This window comes from Nyctibius grandis, chromosome W, assembly GCF_013368605.1.
Source record: "Nyctibius grandis isolate bNycGra1 chromosome W, bNycGra1.pri, whole genome shotgun sequence".
Classification (NCBI taxonomy): Eukaryota; Metazoa; Chordata; class Aves; order Nyctibiiformes; family Nyctibiidae; genus Nyctibius; species Nyctibius grandis.
In genome coordinates, this window is record NC_090694.1 from 24,946,012 (window position 1) to 24,964,438 (window position 18,427).

At 41.4% G+C, this 18,427-nt stretch overlaps 1 protein-coding gene across 2 annotated transcripts in view; it reads left to right on the forward strand.

The window, feature by feature from the left end:
- Positions 1–347: 347 nt before the first annotated feature.
- LOC137675747 (geranylgeranyl transferase type-1 subunit beta-like) overlaps positions 348–18,427 on the forward strand; it is a 51,688-nt gene continuing 33,608 nt past the window's right edge. The window contains exons 1-3 of one of the 2 annotated variants that reach the window (XM_068421945.1): positions 348–406; positions 11,955–12,161; positions 12,251–12,300. In XM_068421945.1, the coding sequence (XP_068278046.1) occupies positions 386–406; positions 11,955–12,161; positions 12,251–12,300 (278 nt within the window). In that variant the 5' untranslated portion in view covers positions 348–385. Of the gene's footprint in view, positions 407–11,954; positions 12,162–12,209; positions 12,301–17,155; positions 17,308–18,427 lie in introns of those variants that run through there. The other variant, XM_068421946.1, reaches the window with a different exon arrangement.

Consider the following 18,427-nt stretch of genomic DNA (forward strand, 5'->3'; position numbering starts at 1 on the left):
ATTTTTTAAAGATTTTTGAGAGCATGGAAGACAATTGTATGCTGGTATGAACAATATATTTCCACCAAATAAAAAATGAGTTGCTTTGTCATTACACCAGGACCCAGTTTGCTTGTGGTTTTCTTTGTTGTTTGTGTTTTGTTTGTTTTTGTTTTTTTCCTTTTCATAATGATAACAAGCTGAGGTTGGGAATATACTGAAAGGACACATACAAATGCTGGTAATGCTGTGAATGGTGTTGAACTAACAGGTTTTGATCTTGACTGGAGAATTATGGTTTATAATGAATGCTTCAGCAAAGCAAATTAGTTGACTCTTTATTTTTCTTCCTTTTCTAGGCTCAAATTTGAATCGCTGTGGATTCAGAGGCTCTTCATATTTAGGGATGCCATTCAATCCATCCAAGGTTAGTTAAGCATGGGGGGGGGGGAAGATTTTCAATTAGGCAGTAAATGATCGTGTGTCTTTTTTATAATGTTAACTACAAATTGTGGAAAATCTGGGAAACAGGGTTTTTTGCACTGTTAGTATACTGAAACAATTGCAGAGATTTTAAAAAACGTGCAGTACTCTTAAAATGGTACTGCTTGTGTTTCTGGGGGCAGTGACATACAAATTGTGGCTTGTCTCAGTGCACTCCTCTGATCTGTAACTGGGGAGGGGAAACTTCTCCAGGTCAACAACTGTCTGTGGACCTGGAAGTGAAAGGCAGAACAGCTCTGTATCAGGTGGTACAGCACATGCTGTTCTTCAGTGTTCCTCTTCCTTTGATGAAACATGGGGTGTTTGATTGTACCTGGTATCCATTCAAACATAGGCAAGGCTCTGCTCATCCCAGTCTGTGGTGGAAGACTATAAGAGAGGATGCTTTTAAGCCCATGGAACTGAGGTTCAAGAGAATTAAGTCTGTATAGGAAAAGAAATTGCCCTTAATACAGGGGAGAAAGGAGGTGAACAGAGGCTGCTAAAGATGATACAGAAGGCCTGATAGCGTTGGAAGATGGAAATAGGGGCCAGTGTGCAGGAAGGATTGTGAAAAAGATACAGAAGTTCTGTGCTGTGTTTGAGAATGAAAAGGCAGATCTCCTCACTAAAGAGTGGATGAAACATCTGAAAGAGCCCTAAATTATGACCAAGTATTTGATTTTTCTAGAGGACAGATAACAAGAAAATTTTAGATATGAGTTTATGAATACTGGGATACAAAATTGAAAGCGAGGATGGACATCTGATATGGTTATGACTGTAGATGAGTGTAAAAATGCTTGAACTAGCTTGATTACGAAGGTAGTACAGCATCTTGTTTTGACCTCATTTTTATTTACTCTAACAGCACAGCTTTACGTTTCTGAGTAGCTTGTGGGAATGTTAATCTACACTAGAGTAATAACTGCTTAATGCCTCTTCTTGCCAGCCAAGTATTCACAGTAGTAATATTTAGAAGTTATGCTTTATAACAAGGGAAAAAATAATTATAAAGACAATTTTGTATGTCTCTACGTCAGGTGCTACAGCAGTGTGTGACAGACAAGGTAATCTCTCTCTTGGTTTGCTTTGGTATTTATCCCCTTTTACACTAGAGGTGGTGTCTGCAGTGAACTTCAATTGTAGTAGTAAGATGAATTCATCATCTGTTTTAATTGGAATTCACCTCAGTGGCAATCCTACCTCCAACTGAGCTTGAAGGAAAGAAGGAAAACTTCTGCTTAAAACAAAACCTAAAACAATTTGGGATCTCTACTGGTGACTTATTGGGATACTTTATTAAAAAGTAAAGCTTAAAGTATCAGTCATGTTTTCCCAGAGGTCTGGGTCAATGCTATGCCATGTAGTACATTAAAAGGAGTACATACTTTTGGGAAACTTTTTCAAACCTTCCCCAGTGCATAAAGCTTGAAGAATGAGTTTTGCATATAGTTCTGAGATCTTGTAAAGCCCTTTGAAGATGAAAAGTTCGAAAGAACTGCAAAGCGTCATTGTAGCTTGCCAGCACTTTCTGGTGTTTTAATTTAATACTCAATTTCCAATAGTACATGCTTCAGGCATAAATATTCTCTTTTCAGGAAATGCATTGCAGCCCATCAGTGTCTCATAACCTGTTAGTCAATCTGTAGAAGGAACAAAGTGTAGAATCATGTAACCTGTGGAAATTAATTACAAGGTTGTTATATCTGGAAAACTGTTTGCAGAGGGATGTCCTTTTAATTCAAGCATCATAATACTTTTTATTGCATCTGCATTAAAGGGATCAGATCTGCTTTGATTTATTGGCATACAAAGATTTAAAATATTTCCAGAGTTGTTCCCCTAAAATGTTCTGAAATGACTCAAAGAAAGAAATACTTGAAAATCCACTGTGATAACTTTGAATTATGTTTAGTAGTCTTGTTGTTTTTCTTTATTTGTCATTAAAAAATGGTCAATTAAATCTGTGTCTTTCAAAATAAAAGAAGCCTGTTAACTTTTTGGATTCGTGTTGGCAGTTATTTATTTCACGCTGCTACAGTGATTTAATTTTTGGACTCTGAGAAGGTGCAATACTGGAGCTAGCCAAATATCTTTTATCACTAGAGACACTTTAAGATAATAGAAAAAAAGCAGGGGATATGTTAGATCCTCCCAACTTTACTAAATGTTACCAGGATAGTTCATTTGTTCTCTCTTTTTTTTTTTTTTTACCATTATCCTTTTAGTGTTTGATTGTAGTGTCTATGGAGCTCTTTGGGATGGTAGCAAAAATGAAGCACAACCATATCACCTTGACCAGCTCCCCATGCACAGCTGGGGGAAGAGTGGTTAGAAAGCGGCCTGGCGGAAAGAGACCTCGGGGTGCTGATCGACAGCCAGCTAAACATGAGCCAGCAGTGTGCCCAGGTGGCCAAGAAGGCCAATGGCATCCTGGCCTCTATTAGGAATAGTGTAGCCAGCCGGTCTAGGGAAGTGATCGTCCCTCTGTACTCAGCACTGGTGAGGCCGCACCTTGAGTACTGTGTCCAGTTCTGGGCCCCGCACTTCAAGAAAGATGTTGAGGTGTTGGAGCGAGTCCAGGGGAGGGCGACCAAGCTGGTGAAGGGTCTGGAGGGTCTGACCTATGAGGAACGGCTGAGGGAGCTGGGGTTGTTTAGCCTGGAGAAGAGGAGGCTCAGAGGTGACCTTATTGCAGTCTACAACTACCTGAAGGGAGGTTGTAGTGGAGTGGGAGTCGGCCTCTTCTCCCAGGCAACTAGCGATAGGACAAGAGGACATAGCCTCAAGCTTCGCCAGGGGAGGTTCAGGTTGGACATTAGGAAGAATTTCTTTTCAGAAAGGGTCATTAGACATTGGAACGGGCTGCCCAGGGAGGTGGTGGAGTCACCATCTCTGGATGTGTTTAAGAAAAGACTGGACATGGCACTTAGTGCCATGGTCTAGTTGACATGGTGGTGTCAGGGCAATGGTTGGATCCCAGAGGTCTCTTCCAACCTGATTGATTCTGTGATTCTGTAATTCTGTTGATTCTGTGATTCTTAACCAGCCTTAACTGTAAATGAAGGCTAAGAGTGCCACTTTTATCAGTGCATTTAAGCATGAATTGTTTCAAATTAGAAAACAATCATTTTCTGAAATGGTTCCAGATTCTTTGATCTCTCATGTTTAGTGTTACTTGAGTTTAAAATAGCTTTCAAAATTAGGGGTTAACCGTCTCCTTACAGTTTCAGACAGGCCTAGGTCTTTTCAATCTATTTATAAAGTGTTACAAATCAGTTTTAGGGGCTAGATTGAAAGCCAGTGCCTAGAACTTCTTTGTAAGAGTGCGGGAGGTAACATATGTTTTCACTTGGAAAAAAAAAGATCTGTTTTGTGTTCCCAATACAACGCTGTACTCTCTCAAGGCTGAAACAATCCATGTTTATAATACTGATACCAAGTGAGAAAAAAGCTTTTTGAAAGTCCGACTCTGCCTGTGTAGCAGTATGTTTGGTAGCACTCTTTGGTATTTGGAAAGATCTTGCCTACATTTTTGCAGCATAGGTAGCTTTTTAGCCTTCTCTGCAGTGGTCAGCAAAAACTGTTGATAGCTGTGAATTAAGTTTAAATAGTTGTTCTGGGTAATGTGTTATGGAACATTATCAGGTCACTGAACCAGATGTAAATGTTTGAAAGCTTTCCCCCACCTTGCATCCTTAGTGTTAATTCTTTTAAGGAAGACTCGGGTTGTGAAGACCATGATGGCAGCTTTCATAGAGCAGGACTGTTTTACTCCATTGCTGAAAGCCAAATTAATCTGGTCCCTATGCGTCCTGAAAACAGTAATTATCACAAAGGATGAAGTGTATGGAAGCAACAGGATCTGGCCATATCCCCATAGTTGGGTTCTCAGAGTATGTCTGCATCAGTGTATTGGGTTTGCGTGGCAAGGTTTTGATAGCGGGGGGGCTACAGGGTCTTCCGTGAGAAGCTGCTAGAAGCTTCCCCTATGTCCGACAGAGCCAATGCCAGCTGGCTCCAAGATGGACCTGCTGCTGGCCAAGGCCGAGCCAATCAGTGAAGGTGGTAGCGCCTCTGTGATAACATATTTAAGAAGGGGAAAATGCTGCGCAACAGCAATTGCAACCGGAGAGAGGAGTGGGAATATGTGAGTGAAACAACTATGCAGACACCAAGGTCAGTGAAGAAGGAGGTGGAGGAGGCGCTCCAGGCGCCAGAGCAGAGATTCCCCTGCAGCCAGTGGTGAAGACCATGGTGAGTCAGGCTGTCTCCCTGCAACCTGTGGAGGTTAACGGTGGAGCAGATATCCACCTGCAGCCCATGGAGGACTCCATGCTGGAGAAGGTGGATGTGTCCAAAGGAGGCTGTGACCCCGTGGGAAGCCCATGCTGGAGCAGGCTTCTGGCAGGACCTGTGGACCCATGGAGAGAGAGGAGCCCACGCTGGAGCAGGTTTGCTGGCAGGATTTGTGACCCCGTGGGAAGCCCATGCTGGAGCAGGCTTCTGGCAGGACCTGTGGACCCATGGAGAGAGAGGAGCCCACGCTGGAGCAGGTTTGCTGGCAGGACTTGTGACCCCGTGGGGGAGCCACGTGGAGCAGTCTGTTCCTGAAGGGCTGCACCCCGTGGAAGGGACCCACGCTGGAGCAGTTCATGAAGAACTGTAGCCCGTGGGAAGGACTCACATTGGAGAAGTTCGTGGAGGACTGTCTCCTGTGGGAGGGACCCCACGCTGGAGCAGGGGAAAAGCGTGAGGAGTCCTCCCCCTGAGGAGGAAGGAGCGGCAGAGACGGCGTGTGATGAAGTGACCGCAACCCCCATTCCCCGTCCCCCTGTGCCGCGCAGGGGGAGGAGGTAGAGAAAATTGGGAGTAAAGTTAAGCCTGGGAAGAAGGGAGGGGTAGGGGGAAGGTGTTTTAAGATTTGGGTTTATTTCTCATTACCCTTCTCTGATTTGATTGTTAATAAATTAAACTGATTTCCCCAAGTCGAGTCTGTTTTGCCCATGACGGTAATTGGGGAATGATCTCTCCCTGTCCTTATCTTGACCCACGAGCCTTTCGTTATATTTTCTCTCCCTTGTCCAGTTGAGGAGGGGGAGTGATAGAGCAGCTTTGGTGGGCACCTGGCATCCAGCCAGGGCCAACCCACCACAATCAGTGTTTTAGTTCAGATCAGGAGAGCACTTTATAAGGGTGCTTTAATGTGCTTGCTCCACAGAGAGAGAGAGAAACAAACTGGATTCATTTTGAATAAAACTAAACCAGAAGGTGCACCCTGAATGCACTCATCCATTAATGGGCCTTTAGTCCATGAAGCCAGACTACAGCTAGCACAAATTCTGAAATGCACATAGTGTGGGCACCGGGACTTCAGCACTAACTGTTCTGCTCTCCAGATGGATTCCTGTTGCACTGCATTACTCCGTAATGTAGACATAACCTTAGTGGGTCACATTTATTTCCTGTGGATGTTTAGTCTAAGTGTTTCACAATCCATAGGCAGTTTAACACCTTTCTTGTTGCTCGTTTTTGAGATGTGACTGCTGTCTATCTTAAAATAACTTAATTTTGGTTACCTATGTGTCCTTGGCCCATGAAGCTCATGGTTTGAGATGATAGCAGCAATGTTTTGGGGTTTTTTTTGGTTTGTCTTTTATGACTAGCCTGAGAGTTTGATTAGTTGCTGCTGCTATTCCTTTAACTGAAAGTAGCTTTATTCATAGTACAGAACTTAAGCAGCAGCTTATTTTAACCAAGCACAAAGGTGCCCATTAAAAATCAGTTGCTTTGACTACGGTGTCTTTGATAAATTCAGAGTAGACTTTTACACAATGTCTGAATCACTTTGTCCTACATAGCAGAGGCAGTTTCACAACAGGTTTTTCTATTAAATACACATAATGTTTAAATGCCTTTGACATCCAACATAAGTCAAGAAACTTAAAAGTCAGCAGTCTTGTAGTTCAGGTATTTTTCTTGCATTTCATTTCCATTCAGAAAAAAAAAGTGCACTTTTGTACTTGAAAACACTTTATTGGGGGGAGATGAGATTATTTTACCTTAAACATTCACTTCTGTAGTCTCAAGGGTACAAAAGTAGAATTTTGCAGTTGGAATGTACTATGTTTCTAGATATTCTTGAAGAGGGCTTTTTTGTTGTTGTTGGGGGTTTTTTGTGGGTGTTTTTTTTCTTTTCTTTCAATAATTCAAATGCCTATGCCAGAAAAGCAGTTGGGAGCTTCTGAGGAGGGTTCATCTTTGCTTATGTAAGTTTGAAATTTAAAGTTACTTTAGGGAAAAAAAAAAGAGTCCTCCTTCAAGTGCATATGATCATCTTTTCCATAGTTTGGGAAAGGAAAGGAATGTTGTTAGATAATTTTGAAAAAATATCTTAAATATTAAAAAAACAAACCCTCCAAAAGCCTAAGCCCTGCTCAAGGTTATCTAGCTCAGTACAAGGGTGTACATATGTGTAATGGAGCCATTGATTAGTCTTACTTTAATCACAAAAGACTTTCTCCCATCCATACAAATTTTGGAAGCATTAGCAACTATCTTACAAAACCTTTAAAACTTCTTGTAATCTTTTCCTTTCAGAAAAAAACATTTCAGTTCTACTTTGTGGCATAAAATTGTCACAGGACCAGTTTCTACAAATTTAATGACTTCCCATTTAAATTGTTACCTCTTTATATGCAAAAAAAGTAATCTTTTATTTTTTTTGTCTGGAATGTCTAGTTCTTCTAAATGATATCCCCTCAAAGAAACCCTGTTATTTGGGCCCAGGTGTGTTAGTTGAATTAGCATGTGAAGCATATATTGTTATGCATAGGTAAAATGTAATATGTGATGAGTTGTATCGTGACAAGCTTGAAATAATTCCATGGAGCCTAGAGCAGATTAGGAGATAAAGTGAATTCTAGTGCACTTAAAATTTGAACAAATTGTATTTGTTTTACATTTTTTAAAAAAAAAAAAAAGCATGTATGGTGAACAAAGATCTGTTAGGCCCTCAAAAACTCCCATGTGAAACTTCATCTCGGCCTTTGTGAGTATGCCTTGTAATAATTTGTTTATGTGATCTCATACTTGATTCTGAATCTTCTGTGTTTAATTTAATTTTATTGAAATATTTTGTAGTTTGCTAGTAGGGTAGAGCACAAAGTTTTATACACCTCTGGGGTTGCTGAAATCCTGTATTTGGAAAAACAGTATGCTACTGTTACCGTAAAAGCCGGTGCAAAGGAACTTTCTAAGGCTCAGTTTGGAGATTTAGAAAGCAGGCATTCTTTATTATGGCGCCGGGAACATGGGGGATCACTCCACCCAGCGTGTTCACCCGAGAACAAACAGGTTCTTTTATCTAGTATGATCATACATATTCATTACATTTCTCGGAAAGAGGTAGTCACTTCTGGGAACTCATCTTAATACTTGCATACTTATTACACATGCGCAAAGTTAACAAGCAGTGGTCTTACGTTGGTCTTAGAAGGGTCTCTAGTGTTCTTTGGTGATCTTTACACTATGTCCTTTAGTTGAACTCTAGGAAAGAGCCTGCACAGTTATTGCTGGTTGCACATCTTGCCACAGTGTCTTCTTAGTTCCTTACCAGGAGATGCGGCCCCTTCTTATCTTCTCGTTACAGAGTCTGTTCGTTAGAGAGTGCTGATTTGGCAACAGTCCCAAGGCTGGTTTCGCAAACTTCACAAGCAATTTATCTTACAAGGATACAAGGCCGGCTCAACAGGGTATCACTACCCACACGTGTTGAAATGTTTGCATGGAAAAGGAAGAGGAGATAAAATTTGTACATTGTCTAGATACTGTAGTGATTGATACTGTCTGTTGGAGGGGCTGTTATTTTGTATCATGAGCATACAGTATATATGCTTATAACACTTCTGTAATCTGTTTTTATTGCAGCGAATGATAGTGTAAAAGAAATACCTGCATTCACACAAAAAGTAAAGACCCAGTTATTTTAATATGTTTGTAGGCTACCAAAGCTTTGCAGGCAATATGGATATGTGTGTGTATATAGAAAAGTACAATTTAGAGAAAGCAGGAATTTTCAGTTACTTTGTGTTGACATGGTGTGAAAAATTGCCACTTAAAGGGGAATATTCTTTTGAGATTTACAGATGACTTAGAAAATTTATTGAATATCCAAGCGCCTTTGTAATAGTTAAGACATTTGGATAGAATTTCTGTAACTGTGGTTTTAAAAACTCAAGCCTGAATTTCCTTAGCGTAATTCTCATTTGCTTAGTAAATATAATCTTCCTCTGGAAATATAATTTTCAAAATTAAAATTGAACTGTTTCACTATATCTACTCCGTTCTCGTGAGACCCCACCTGGAGTATTGCATCCAGCTCTGGGGGTCCCCAGAGCATCAAGAAAAAGAAGAAATCTTGAAGGAGAAAGAGGATTCAGAAAAAATGCTCAAGAAAATGTCTGTCATAAAGAAGCTCAGAAGCAAAAAGCAGAAGAAAGGAAAAGACCACAGGCAGGAATTGAAGCATGGAGAAAACGGAAAGCAATAGCATTTGCAATGTGATAACCATCACGACTAAAAGTAGGAGAAGGAGAAAAAGCAACAGAAACGCCAGCACCAATGCGATGTGAAGTTAGTGTTGGCAGGGTATACCTTGCAGAAGAAAGAAAAGGAGGAACTTGAAAAGCTTGAAAAGGAGAAGAGAGAGGATGCTGAAAAGGAGGAATGTATTAAGTTTCAAGAGCAAGTGCATAATTACCTCTCAATTCATGCATGTATTTGTGTTAAATTTACCTGCTTCCTACTGTAATATCATCTTATAAATGCTTTTATATCCTTAATACCCTAGTTTTACTCACTTAAATCTATTTTGAATTCACTATGAATAACAATATCTGTCTATGTCCAAGATAGTGTATGAAACTTTATTCTAGACAAAGATGTTGCTTTTCCTCCTTATCTAAACTCTGTGGGTTTATTCAAGCCCATATTTCCTTCTAAATATAGAGGTGATTTTGTTTACTTCAGTGTGAAAACAGTTTGGGAAAAACACTTTAGGAAGTATTATTCTTCATGCTAAAGAAAAAGTCAAGGGACCTGATTGCTGTATGCAGATACGTAAGTAATGAAAGCAAGCAAGAAACCATCTACAAGAAGGGTTGGAAGGATGATCCAGGGAACTATAGGCCTGTCAGCCTGACCTCGGTGCCAGGCAAGGTGATGGAACAGATCATCCTGAGTGCCATTACACGGCACATGCAGGACAATCGGGGCATCGGGGCCAGCCAACATGGATTCATGAAAGGCAGGTCCTGCTCGACCAACCTGGTCTCCTTCTATGACAAACTGACCTGCTTAGTAGATGAGGGCAGGGCTGTGGATGTAGTCTATCTAGACTTCAGTAAGGCATTCGACACTGTCTCCCACAGCATCCTCCTGGACAAACTGGCTGCCCGGGGCTTGGATGGGTGGACTCTTCGATGGGTTAAAAACTGGCTGGATGGCCGAGCCCAGAGAGGGGTGGTGAATGGGGCAAAGTCCAACTGGCGGCCGGTCACTAGCGGTGTTCCCCAGGGCTCAGTTCTGGGGCCGGTGCTGTTCAATATCTTTATAGATGATCTAGACGTAGGGATTGAGTGCACCCTCAGTAAATTTGCAGATGACACCAAGCTGGGTGGGAGTGTCGATCTGCTGGAGGGTAGGAAGGCCCTACAGAGGGATCTGGACAGGTTAGATGGGCCGAGACCAACGGCATGAGGTTCAACAAGAACAAGTGCCAGGTCTTACACTTCGGCCACAACAACCCCATGCAGCTCTACAGGCTGGGGGAAGAGTGGTTAGAAAGCGGCCCGGTGGAAAGAGACCTGGGGGTGCTGATCGACAGCCGGCTAAACATGAGCCAGCAGTGTGCCCAGGTGGCCAAGAAGGCCAATGGCATCCTGGCCTCTATTAGGAATAGTGTAGCCAGCCGGTCTAGGGAAGTGATCGTCCCTCTCTACTCGCCACTGGTGAGGCCGCACCTTGAGTACTGTGTCCAGTTCTGGGCCCCGCACTTCAAGAAAGATGTTGAGGTGTTGGAGCGAGTCCAGAGGAGGGCGACCAAGCTGGTGAAGGGTCTGGAGGGTCTGACCTACGAGGAACGGCTGAGGGAGCTGGGGTTGTTTAGCCTGGAGAAGAGGAGGCTCAGAGGTGACCTTATTGCAGTCTACAACTACCTGAAGGGAGGTTGTAGTGGAGTGGGAGTCGGCCTCTTCTCCCGGGCAACTAGCGATAGGACAAGAGGACATAGCCTCAAGCTTCGCCAGGGGAGGTTCAGGTTGGACATTAGGAAGAATTTCTTTTCAGAAAGGGTTATTAGACATTGGAATGGGCTGCCCAGGGAGGTGGTGGAGTCACCATCTCTGGATGTGTTTAAGAAAAGACTGGACATGGCACTTAGTGCCATGGTCTAGTGGACAGGGTGGTGTCAGGGCAACGGTTGGACTCGATGATCCCAGAGGTCTCTTCCTACCTGGTTGATTCTGTGATTCTGATTCTGTGATTCTGTGATTCAGTTGCTGCCCCTCTTAATTCCATGGAATAAAAGCTTCTGCTATGTTTTCTGTGGTAGTGTGGGCAAAAGTCTCCTTCTCACTAGGTAATTTTTTTTTTTTACTTTGCACTTATCTAAATGATAAAGATCTAATGAGCATAGAATCAGATGTATATAATTCATTCTGTGATTGATCAAAAAGAACAGATTTCTTTTGTCTGTTTCAGTGTAAGGTTGAAAGTCATGTAGCCAGAGACCCGTCCAGGTTTTGCAGGCCTATCAAGAGCTGGGAGGAATGCAGAAAAGAGATTGGACCAACAGGTTCAGAACCACTTTTACATATTCCTTATAGTTAAGGAGGAGAACAATGGACACATACCATTATAAAAGTAGTTATTTATAAACACTTTTTTTTTATAGGCATCTGCTTATCACTTTTACAGGACGATGATTTCCTTGCATGTGAAGTGGCCAACTCTCTTCAGGAATTTTCACAAAATTTGCTCGATTCAATGACATATATTACCTTTGTATTTTGTGAGCGTTGTATTTGAACTGGTTTTTGTTACATTATTTGTGTTTTCATCATGACATATATTTCAGTTTGTATTAAAAGTTCTTCACTATGATCAACTTTTTTTAATACTCCTTGAATTTCAGATTGGTATATGAGAAATAGTAACCCTGATTTTATTTGTTCCTATTAACCCTTATGAACGTCGATGGAAGTCTTGTATGTGATTTGCTACACAGTAACTTATTTCCTGAGACACGAATAATTAGTTCAAGTTACTGGATTTACCTGCAGGATATCACCAGCTGTAATAAAACTTTATGTAGTCATTTTACCTAATAGTATCTCGGGCACGTATTGAGCTGACTGGCAGCTCTTGCAGGCTGACAGCGTGCCGGTGCGAAGTAAGCAATTACTCTCTCCCCCTCCCCGTCCTTCCAGGGTGAGGTGGACCCAGAGAACCCCCGCGGGGGAGCTGAGCCACTGAGGGATGTGCGGCTGTCCAGCCCAGGTCTGTGGGGAGAGGTGGCAGACGATACTGGGGCAGTCTGCAAGAGAGCTTCACGCCCAGCGGGCGGGACCGGCGGCTGGTTGTGTTCCGCGGTAGCCGCATATGACGCAGGTTGTGCGCGCCGGCCACAGGCGGGGGTAAGATGGCGGTAGCGCGGCTGGCGCTGAACTTGGGGGAGGTGGAGCGGCTGGACTTCCTGAAAGAACGGCATGTGTGTTTTTTCCAGCGTTGTCTCCAGATCCTGCCTGAGCGGTACTCGTTCCTGGAGACCAGCAGGTATGCTCGGCGGGCCGGGCTGATGGAGCTGTGGCGCGTTCCCGTCGCCCTCGGGCCCCACGGTGGAAAGGCGGGACAGACCCTGGTTCCTTTTTCCCGGCGTCCTCCGCCAGCCTCAGAGAGTCGGGGGGAGTCTTTCTTCTCCTAGGGGCGGTTGCGTTTGACGGGAAATCATTCCTGGAGAGCTGTCCGCCCGCCCGCCCCGGCTTCCCTCGAGGTGGTAGCACTGGCGAAGCAGCTGTGGGCAGGATACAGGATCTCACTGTGTCGGTAGTCTCAACAGCTGGCGCAGCGGTGGTCAAAGTGAACGCCTTCTCTAGAAAACTCTCCACCAGGAGATAGTTCACAAAAATGTAGAAGTTGCTCAGTTAAACTCCCTGATATGCATGAGGAAAAAAACCCACTTGTTAATCCATCTAATCTATTTTTAGTCCTGTGCTTCATTCTTTTAATCCACCCTGAAAGCCGATTTGAAAATAAATGACTTAAGTCGTCTGTAGTTCAAAGTCAGCATGCAGAATACTGTTATGTAACAGAAATCGTTTATATCTTCATTAGCTAGTGCAAGCATTAAAACATGTTACTGGTAATAGTGAAATATGCCCCTTACTTTAAAGTAGAGGGACACTTGTCCATGTAATGGATTCAGAATGCATTTATTTCAGATTTTTGATGCCTTCATGTAAGCTAATAAGTTATTTCTGATGCAGCTTGACAGTTAAATTATTGACTATCATCTTGTGCATTTAATAAAAACTTGGAGATGTGTAAAGGATTCAATATTTTATTCAACCAATAAAATCATCACATTTTTTTCACTTTGTAATTTCTTGGAAGTTGTACATACTGTGAAGAATGCTCAATGACTTTGATCAAGTCCTCCTGTTAAATGAAGCTTTCCTTCAGTTGAAAGTAGACACCTGGCAAAAACCATGTGTTTCTTCAGTTATGAAGATTAGTATGGAATTAGTGTTAAAGCAGTGTGTAAAATAACACATAGCTTTATATTAAAAAAGTTATACATTTTGATCTTAAGTAATACATTCATTCATTAAGCCTTAACCTGTTTCAGTATACTTTGTTATTTTAAATGACATAAATAAGTCTTCTTAGCATGCTATGCACTAGCTTTATTTAGGCATTAAAGTTATAATAAATTTGATACACAAATCTATTAAAATCATAGCCAGGAGGACTAAACATGGCCACGTAATATGAAGTGGAGAAAACATTCATAACTCTGGTGCGGATAATCCAAACTAAAACAAGATAAGACGATAAGAAGGCTAAACCCTTCTTGGAATCTTACAGCAGACTATTTTTTCCTCCGTTTCAAATAAATATATATAGATGCCTGACAAATATTTATAAAGACCAACCATAACCATTTTTTTCAGTGTACTTTCATCATTTTTCAATACCTTGTTAAAGTTTTAGGAGGGTTCTTCCAATCCTGCTATTTCACTACAGTTACGTTTGTTTAGGTGGTGAATAACGGAGATCCTTTCCAATCTCTAAACTGAAATACCAGACCAGATTACAAGTTCTTCACCATGAGAGCAGTTAATCACTGGAATAGGCTGCCCAGAGAAATGGTGGAGTCTCCCTTAAAGACTCGGCTGAATGGGGCCCTGGGTAACCTAATTTAAGGCCCTGCTTTCAAAAGAAGATGGGACCAGGTGATCTCCAGAGGTCCCTGCCAGCCTAGACATTTCTATTCCATGATTTACATTACCAAGCTGTCACAGTTTCCACTGAGCTAAAGCAGAGGCTCTAGTTTACGTAGCATCTTCCCTAATCTTATTGAATAACGCTAATAATAATACTAATTGTTTTCATATCTCTTTTGAAATAAATGACCTATCTGAGCTTAAATTTAATGTGTGGTCATAGTAGCCATGATGATACATTAAATAATCAGTGCACAGTGAATTGTATATAATGGTTGTGCAACACTGAAAAAACTCTAAGTTTTCTGAAAATTGGAACTGTCAGTTTGAAGCTATGACCTCAGTGTCTGTCTTGTAGTAAGGGGCCCAAACCTGAACACAGTATTAGAGGTGCAGCCTCACCGGTGCTGAGTACAGGGGGATGGTCACTTCCCTAGTCCTGCTGGTCACAGTATTCCTGATACAAGCCAGGATGCTCTTGGCCTTCTTGGCCACCTGGGCACACTGCTGGCTCATGTTCAGCCGGCCATCGATCAACACCCCGAGGTCCTTTTCTGCCAGGCAGCTTTTCAGCCACTCTTCCCCAAGCCTGTAGCGTTGCATGGCGTTGTTGTGACCCAAGTGCAGGACCCGACACTTAGCCTTGTTGCACCTCATACAGTTGGCCTTGGCCCATCGATCCAGCCTGTCGGGATCCCTCTGCAGAGCCTTCCTACCCTCAAGCAGATCAACTATATCTACTCTGTTCTCTCTCTCTCTCTCACTATATCTCTCTATCACTGTATCTACTCCGTTCTCGTGAGACCCTACCTGGCGTACTGCATCCAGCTCTGGGGGTCCCCAGAGCATCAAGAAAAAGAAGAAATCTTGAAGGAGAAAGAGAATTCAGAAAAAAAAACGCTCAAGAAAATGTCTTTGTTGTGAAGAAGCTCAGAAGCAAAAAGCAGAAGAAAGGAAAAGACCTTATTGTGGCCTTTCCATACTGAAAGGGGGCTTATAAGAAAGACGGAGAAAGACTTTTTACCAGAGCCTGTAGTGGCAGGGCAAGGAGCAATGGTTTTGAATTGACAGAGAGTAGATTTAGATAGGACATAAGGAAGACATTTTTTATTATGAGGGTAGTGAGACACTGGAACAGGTTGCCCAGAGAAGTTGTGGATGCCCCATCCCTGGAGGTGTTCAAGGTCAGGTTGGATGGGGCTTTGAGCAACCTGATCTAGTGATCATCTAGGTTGGACCTAGATGATCTTTAAAGGTCCCTTCTGACCCAAACCGTTGTATGATTCTGTGTTTGGAAACTTAGTTTTCTTCATAGTTGCTGATTGACCTACTGTGACTTTTTGTAGGCAGTTGGTACTAAATATCAAAGAGCCTTTCCAGATTTTTTTCATCTGCTAATGTGTGTCGTGTATTTCTTTTGACAAAATATGTGAGAAGAAGTTTTAGCTACTGAGCTGAGACACCGAGAATCGTTTTAGAGCCATAATTGGTTCAAATTTGGATTTTCAAGAGACATTCGCTTTGTTTAAAAGTAAGTTAATTTATTACATGAAACTGAATACTTTTCTGTGACAGAGCAAGTTTGTATCACACTCTCTCTATATATATGGATTTTTAGAGTGAAAAATCTATCTTTCAAATGTGTTGATACAAGGGTTAAGCTGCTTATAATAAAATTATCATATGATAGTCCAGGTTGTTCCTTCAGAGAATAGAGCCTGTCATCCACCCAAGAAAAACTTGTTTCACGACTGCAATAGTTCTCCAACCCATTTGAGTATGCAGTTGTCCTCCATCTATGGGGTGCCCTGTGGGGAAGTGTGTCTGGGACTGGAGAGCATGCAGGGGAAGAGAGAGTGATGGGAGCACCGGCTCAGGGACAGGAGTGGGAGCCAGCTTTGACTGCTGAGATTTTTGCCTCACTTCTTGACAGCGACCCCAGGGTCAGAAATGAGGGAGAGGAGGGGCAGCTCTCAGCACTCTCCTGTTCCCCTTCTCTGTTATGTAGTTAGAACTTTTTCAGTGCTGTTGCAGCCACTTTTACCTTGTTTTGTGCCTGCCTACCTCAGTGAGATTCCCTAGTGTGAGAACAGTGGGTAATAGGTATTTTTATCCTAGCTTCTTATTTAAAATAATGTTTTCTGGCTTGGGAAATAAGCATGATTTGGCCTGAAAAATACTGTGTACTCATAACACAATCTCATTTAACTTGTTTTTGTACTGTTTTTGCATGTGTTTTTAATATGAATTGCAAAATAAAAACGGCAATTGACATAATCCTAGTAAAATGTGCTTTAAAAACTTGTCCGTCTTTGCTGCTCAGTACAGAAATAGCTCTTTTATCCTCTTTAAAAGAAAAAAAAGTAATCTTCCAGTTGCTTCAAATTGATCCATCCTAAGTACCATCCTAAGTATCCGAAGTCATCTTGTTACATGTGGTTTGTGTTGTCATGCATTGGTACAGTCCAGGATGTACCTATAAAATATCACAAGGAAAAATAATTTTAGGACAGTCGTATCAATCTCCCTCTTTTTTGTATTTTATACCATGTAACTAGTCAACATTTAACTCTCATTTTAGCTTCCTAGTTGACTTTGTTATGCAAATAGTTTGTTTAAACTCTGATTATTTTTTTATAATATAGATGAAAGTAGATGAGGGGCTAATTTGTTTTCCCTTCAACTGACAGAGAGATTACCAATAATCCCTCACACTACTTTCTGCTTGTAGATCATTAGGTTCTAAAATCTTTGCAGAAGGAACCTGTAGAGGTATGGCTATTTAACAGAGAGTTCCCCCAACTGCCAGGGAACTAATGCTCGGTAGTGTGTCAGGATAAACTTAGATATGGTTCAGTACATTTATTTCTTTTCACTTAACTCTTGCATGAATATCAGTGTTGACACAGTCCTGTTCCAAAGCTTCCTACTGATGAGCTGTTTACAAGGGTAACAGAGCTGTGCAGTAATTTAGTTTCATCCAGAAAAGTTGAGTTGAGTGGGATGCATTCAGTCTAACCATAATTAGTGAAGGGAAATGAACTTTGCTGACCTCTTTAATAATAAAAAATGAATATGTGATTTTAATACAAGTCCTCATGATGTGGCTTTCTTTCTTTCTTCCTTTCTTCCTTTCTTCCTTTCTTTCCTTTCTTTCCTTTCTTTCTTTTTTTTTTTCCCTTAAGGGTCCTGGTATGTCTCATCCCTATGATAGTGGGCACATAGCAATGACTTACACAGGTCTTTCGTGTCTGGTTATTCTTGGAGATGATTTAAGTCGAGTAAATAAAGATGCCTTACTGGCAGGACTGAGAGCTCTCCAGCTGGAGGATGGAAGGTAAAAGATATAAAATATCTTACAACTCTCTGGAAGGTTAATAGAAAACCCAAGTGTAGAATTAAACATAATACACACTTTTATGAAAATAGTTGTATAATATTTTCTTTCTATCAGAAGATATTTCGGTGGGCATAAGCAATAGAACAACATGCTAGTTTACAGGACCAAAGAGCACTTTATGTCCAGAGTTGCTTTCATACTGGAGAATGATGATGCTTGCTTACAGCTGTAGAAACATACTATTGGAAAGTTAATGGTTTGGCTTGTGTCTTAGGGATAGTTGTTTTGTTTGTTTGTTTTTTCTTATATCTTTCAGATAAGTGAGGTTTTCTTTATTCATATTCTCTGGTTTTGCAAGACCCTAGTGGAGCACTATTAAGATGATGTTTGCTTTGCTTTGTGGGAGAGTGAGCTTTATTTAGTTTTGAGAGATTCAACCCATTAATATACAAGATTAATTAACCTATAACTTATAATAGGAATATAATATTATTAAAATTCATTGTGAGATTCATCTTTTTTGCATGCATTTTTTAAAAAGATGATATATACCCTTTGAACTACATCTGTTGGTTTTTATGTAGGCTGGAGCTTGTAGCTAATGAAAACTTGTAGGTTTAAAAAAAAACCCACAAACACCTCCCCCCTCTAGAATGTTCTAAATGTAAGTAGTGAATATGAACTATATGATCTACAATTTCCTGTTACTTATAGCAACAGACTGACCTTAATGGGCTAAATTCTAATGTATGTATACATGGTTTTGTTGGTCTACTTGCATATGCAGCATCTTTTAGCATGTGGGGGTGCTTCTACCACTGCTCTATGCATTCCTATTATATGTTGTACCATTTTTGTTGTTAAAGTTTATTCAAGAGGAAGGAGTTTGGGATGAGTTGCTCCAAACCCACTAGCATCTTGAAGTGGTTGCTTGTCATCATGCCTGATTACAATAATAAACTGCACACAGTTAAACCTGTTCTACATGTTTGTATCATGTATGTTTTTACTGTACAGACTGATACCTCTTATACTTTTTAAAGTATTCCATTTCATGGGAATAGTGACCATGAAATGTTAGAGTTTTCGATAGTGGGGGAAGTAAGGAGGGGCAAGA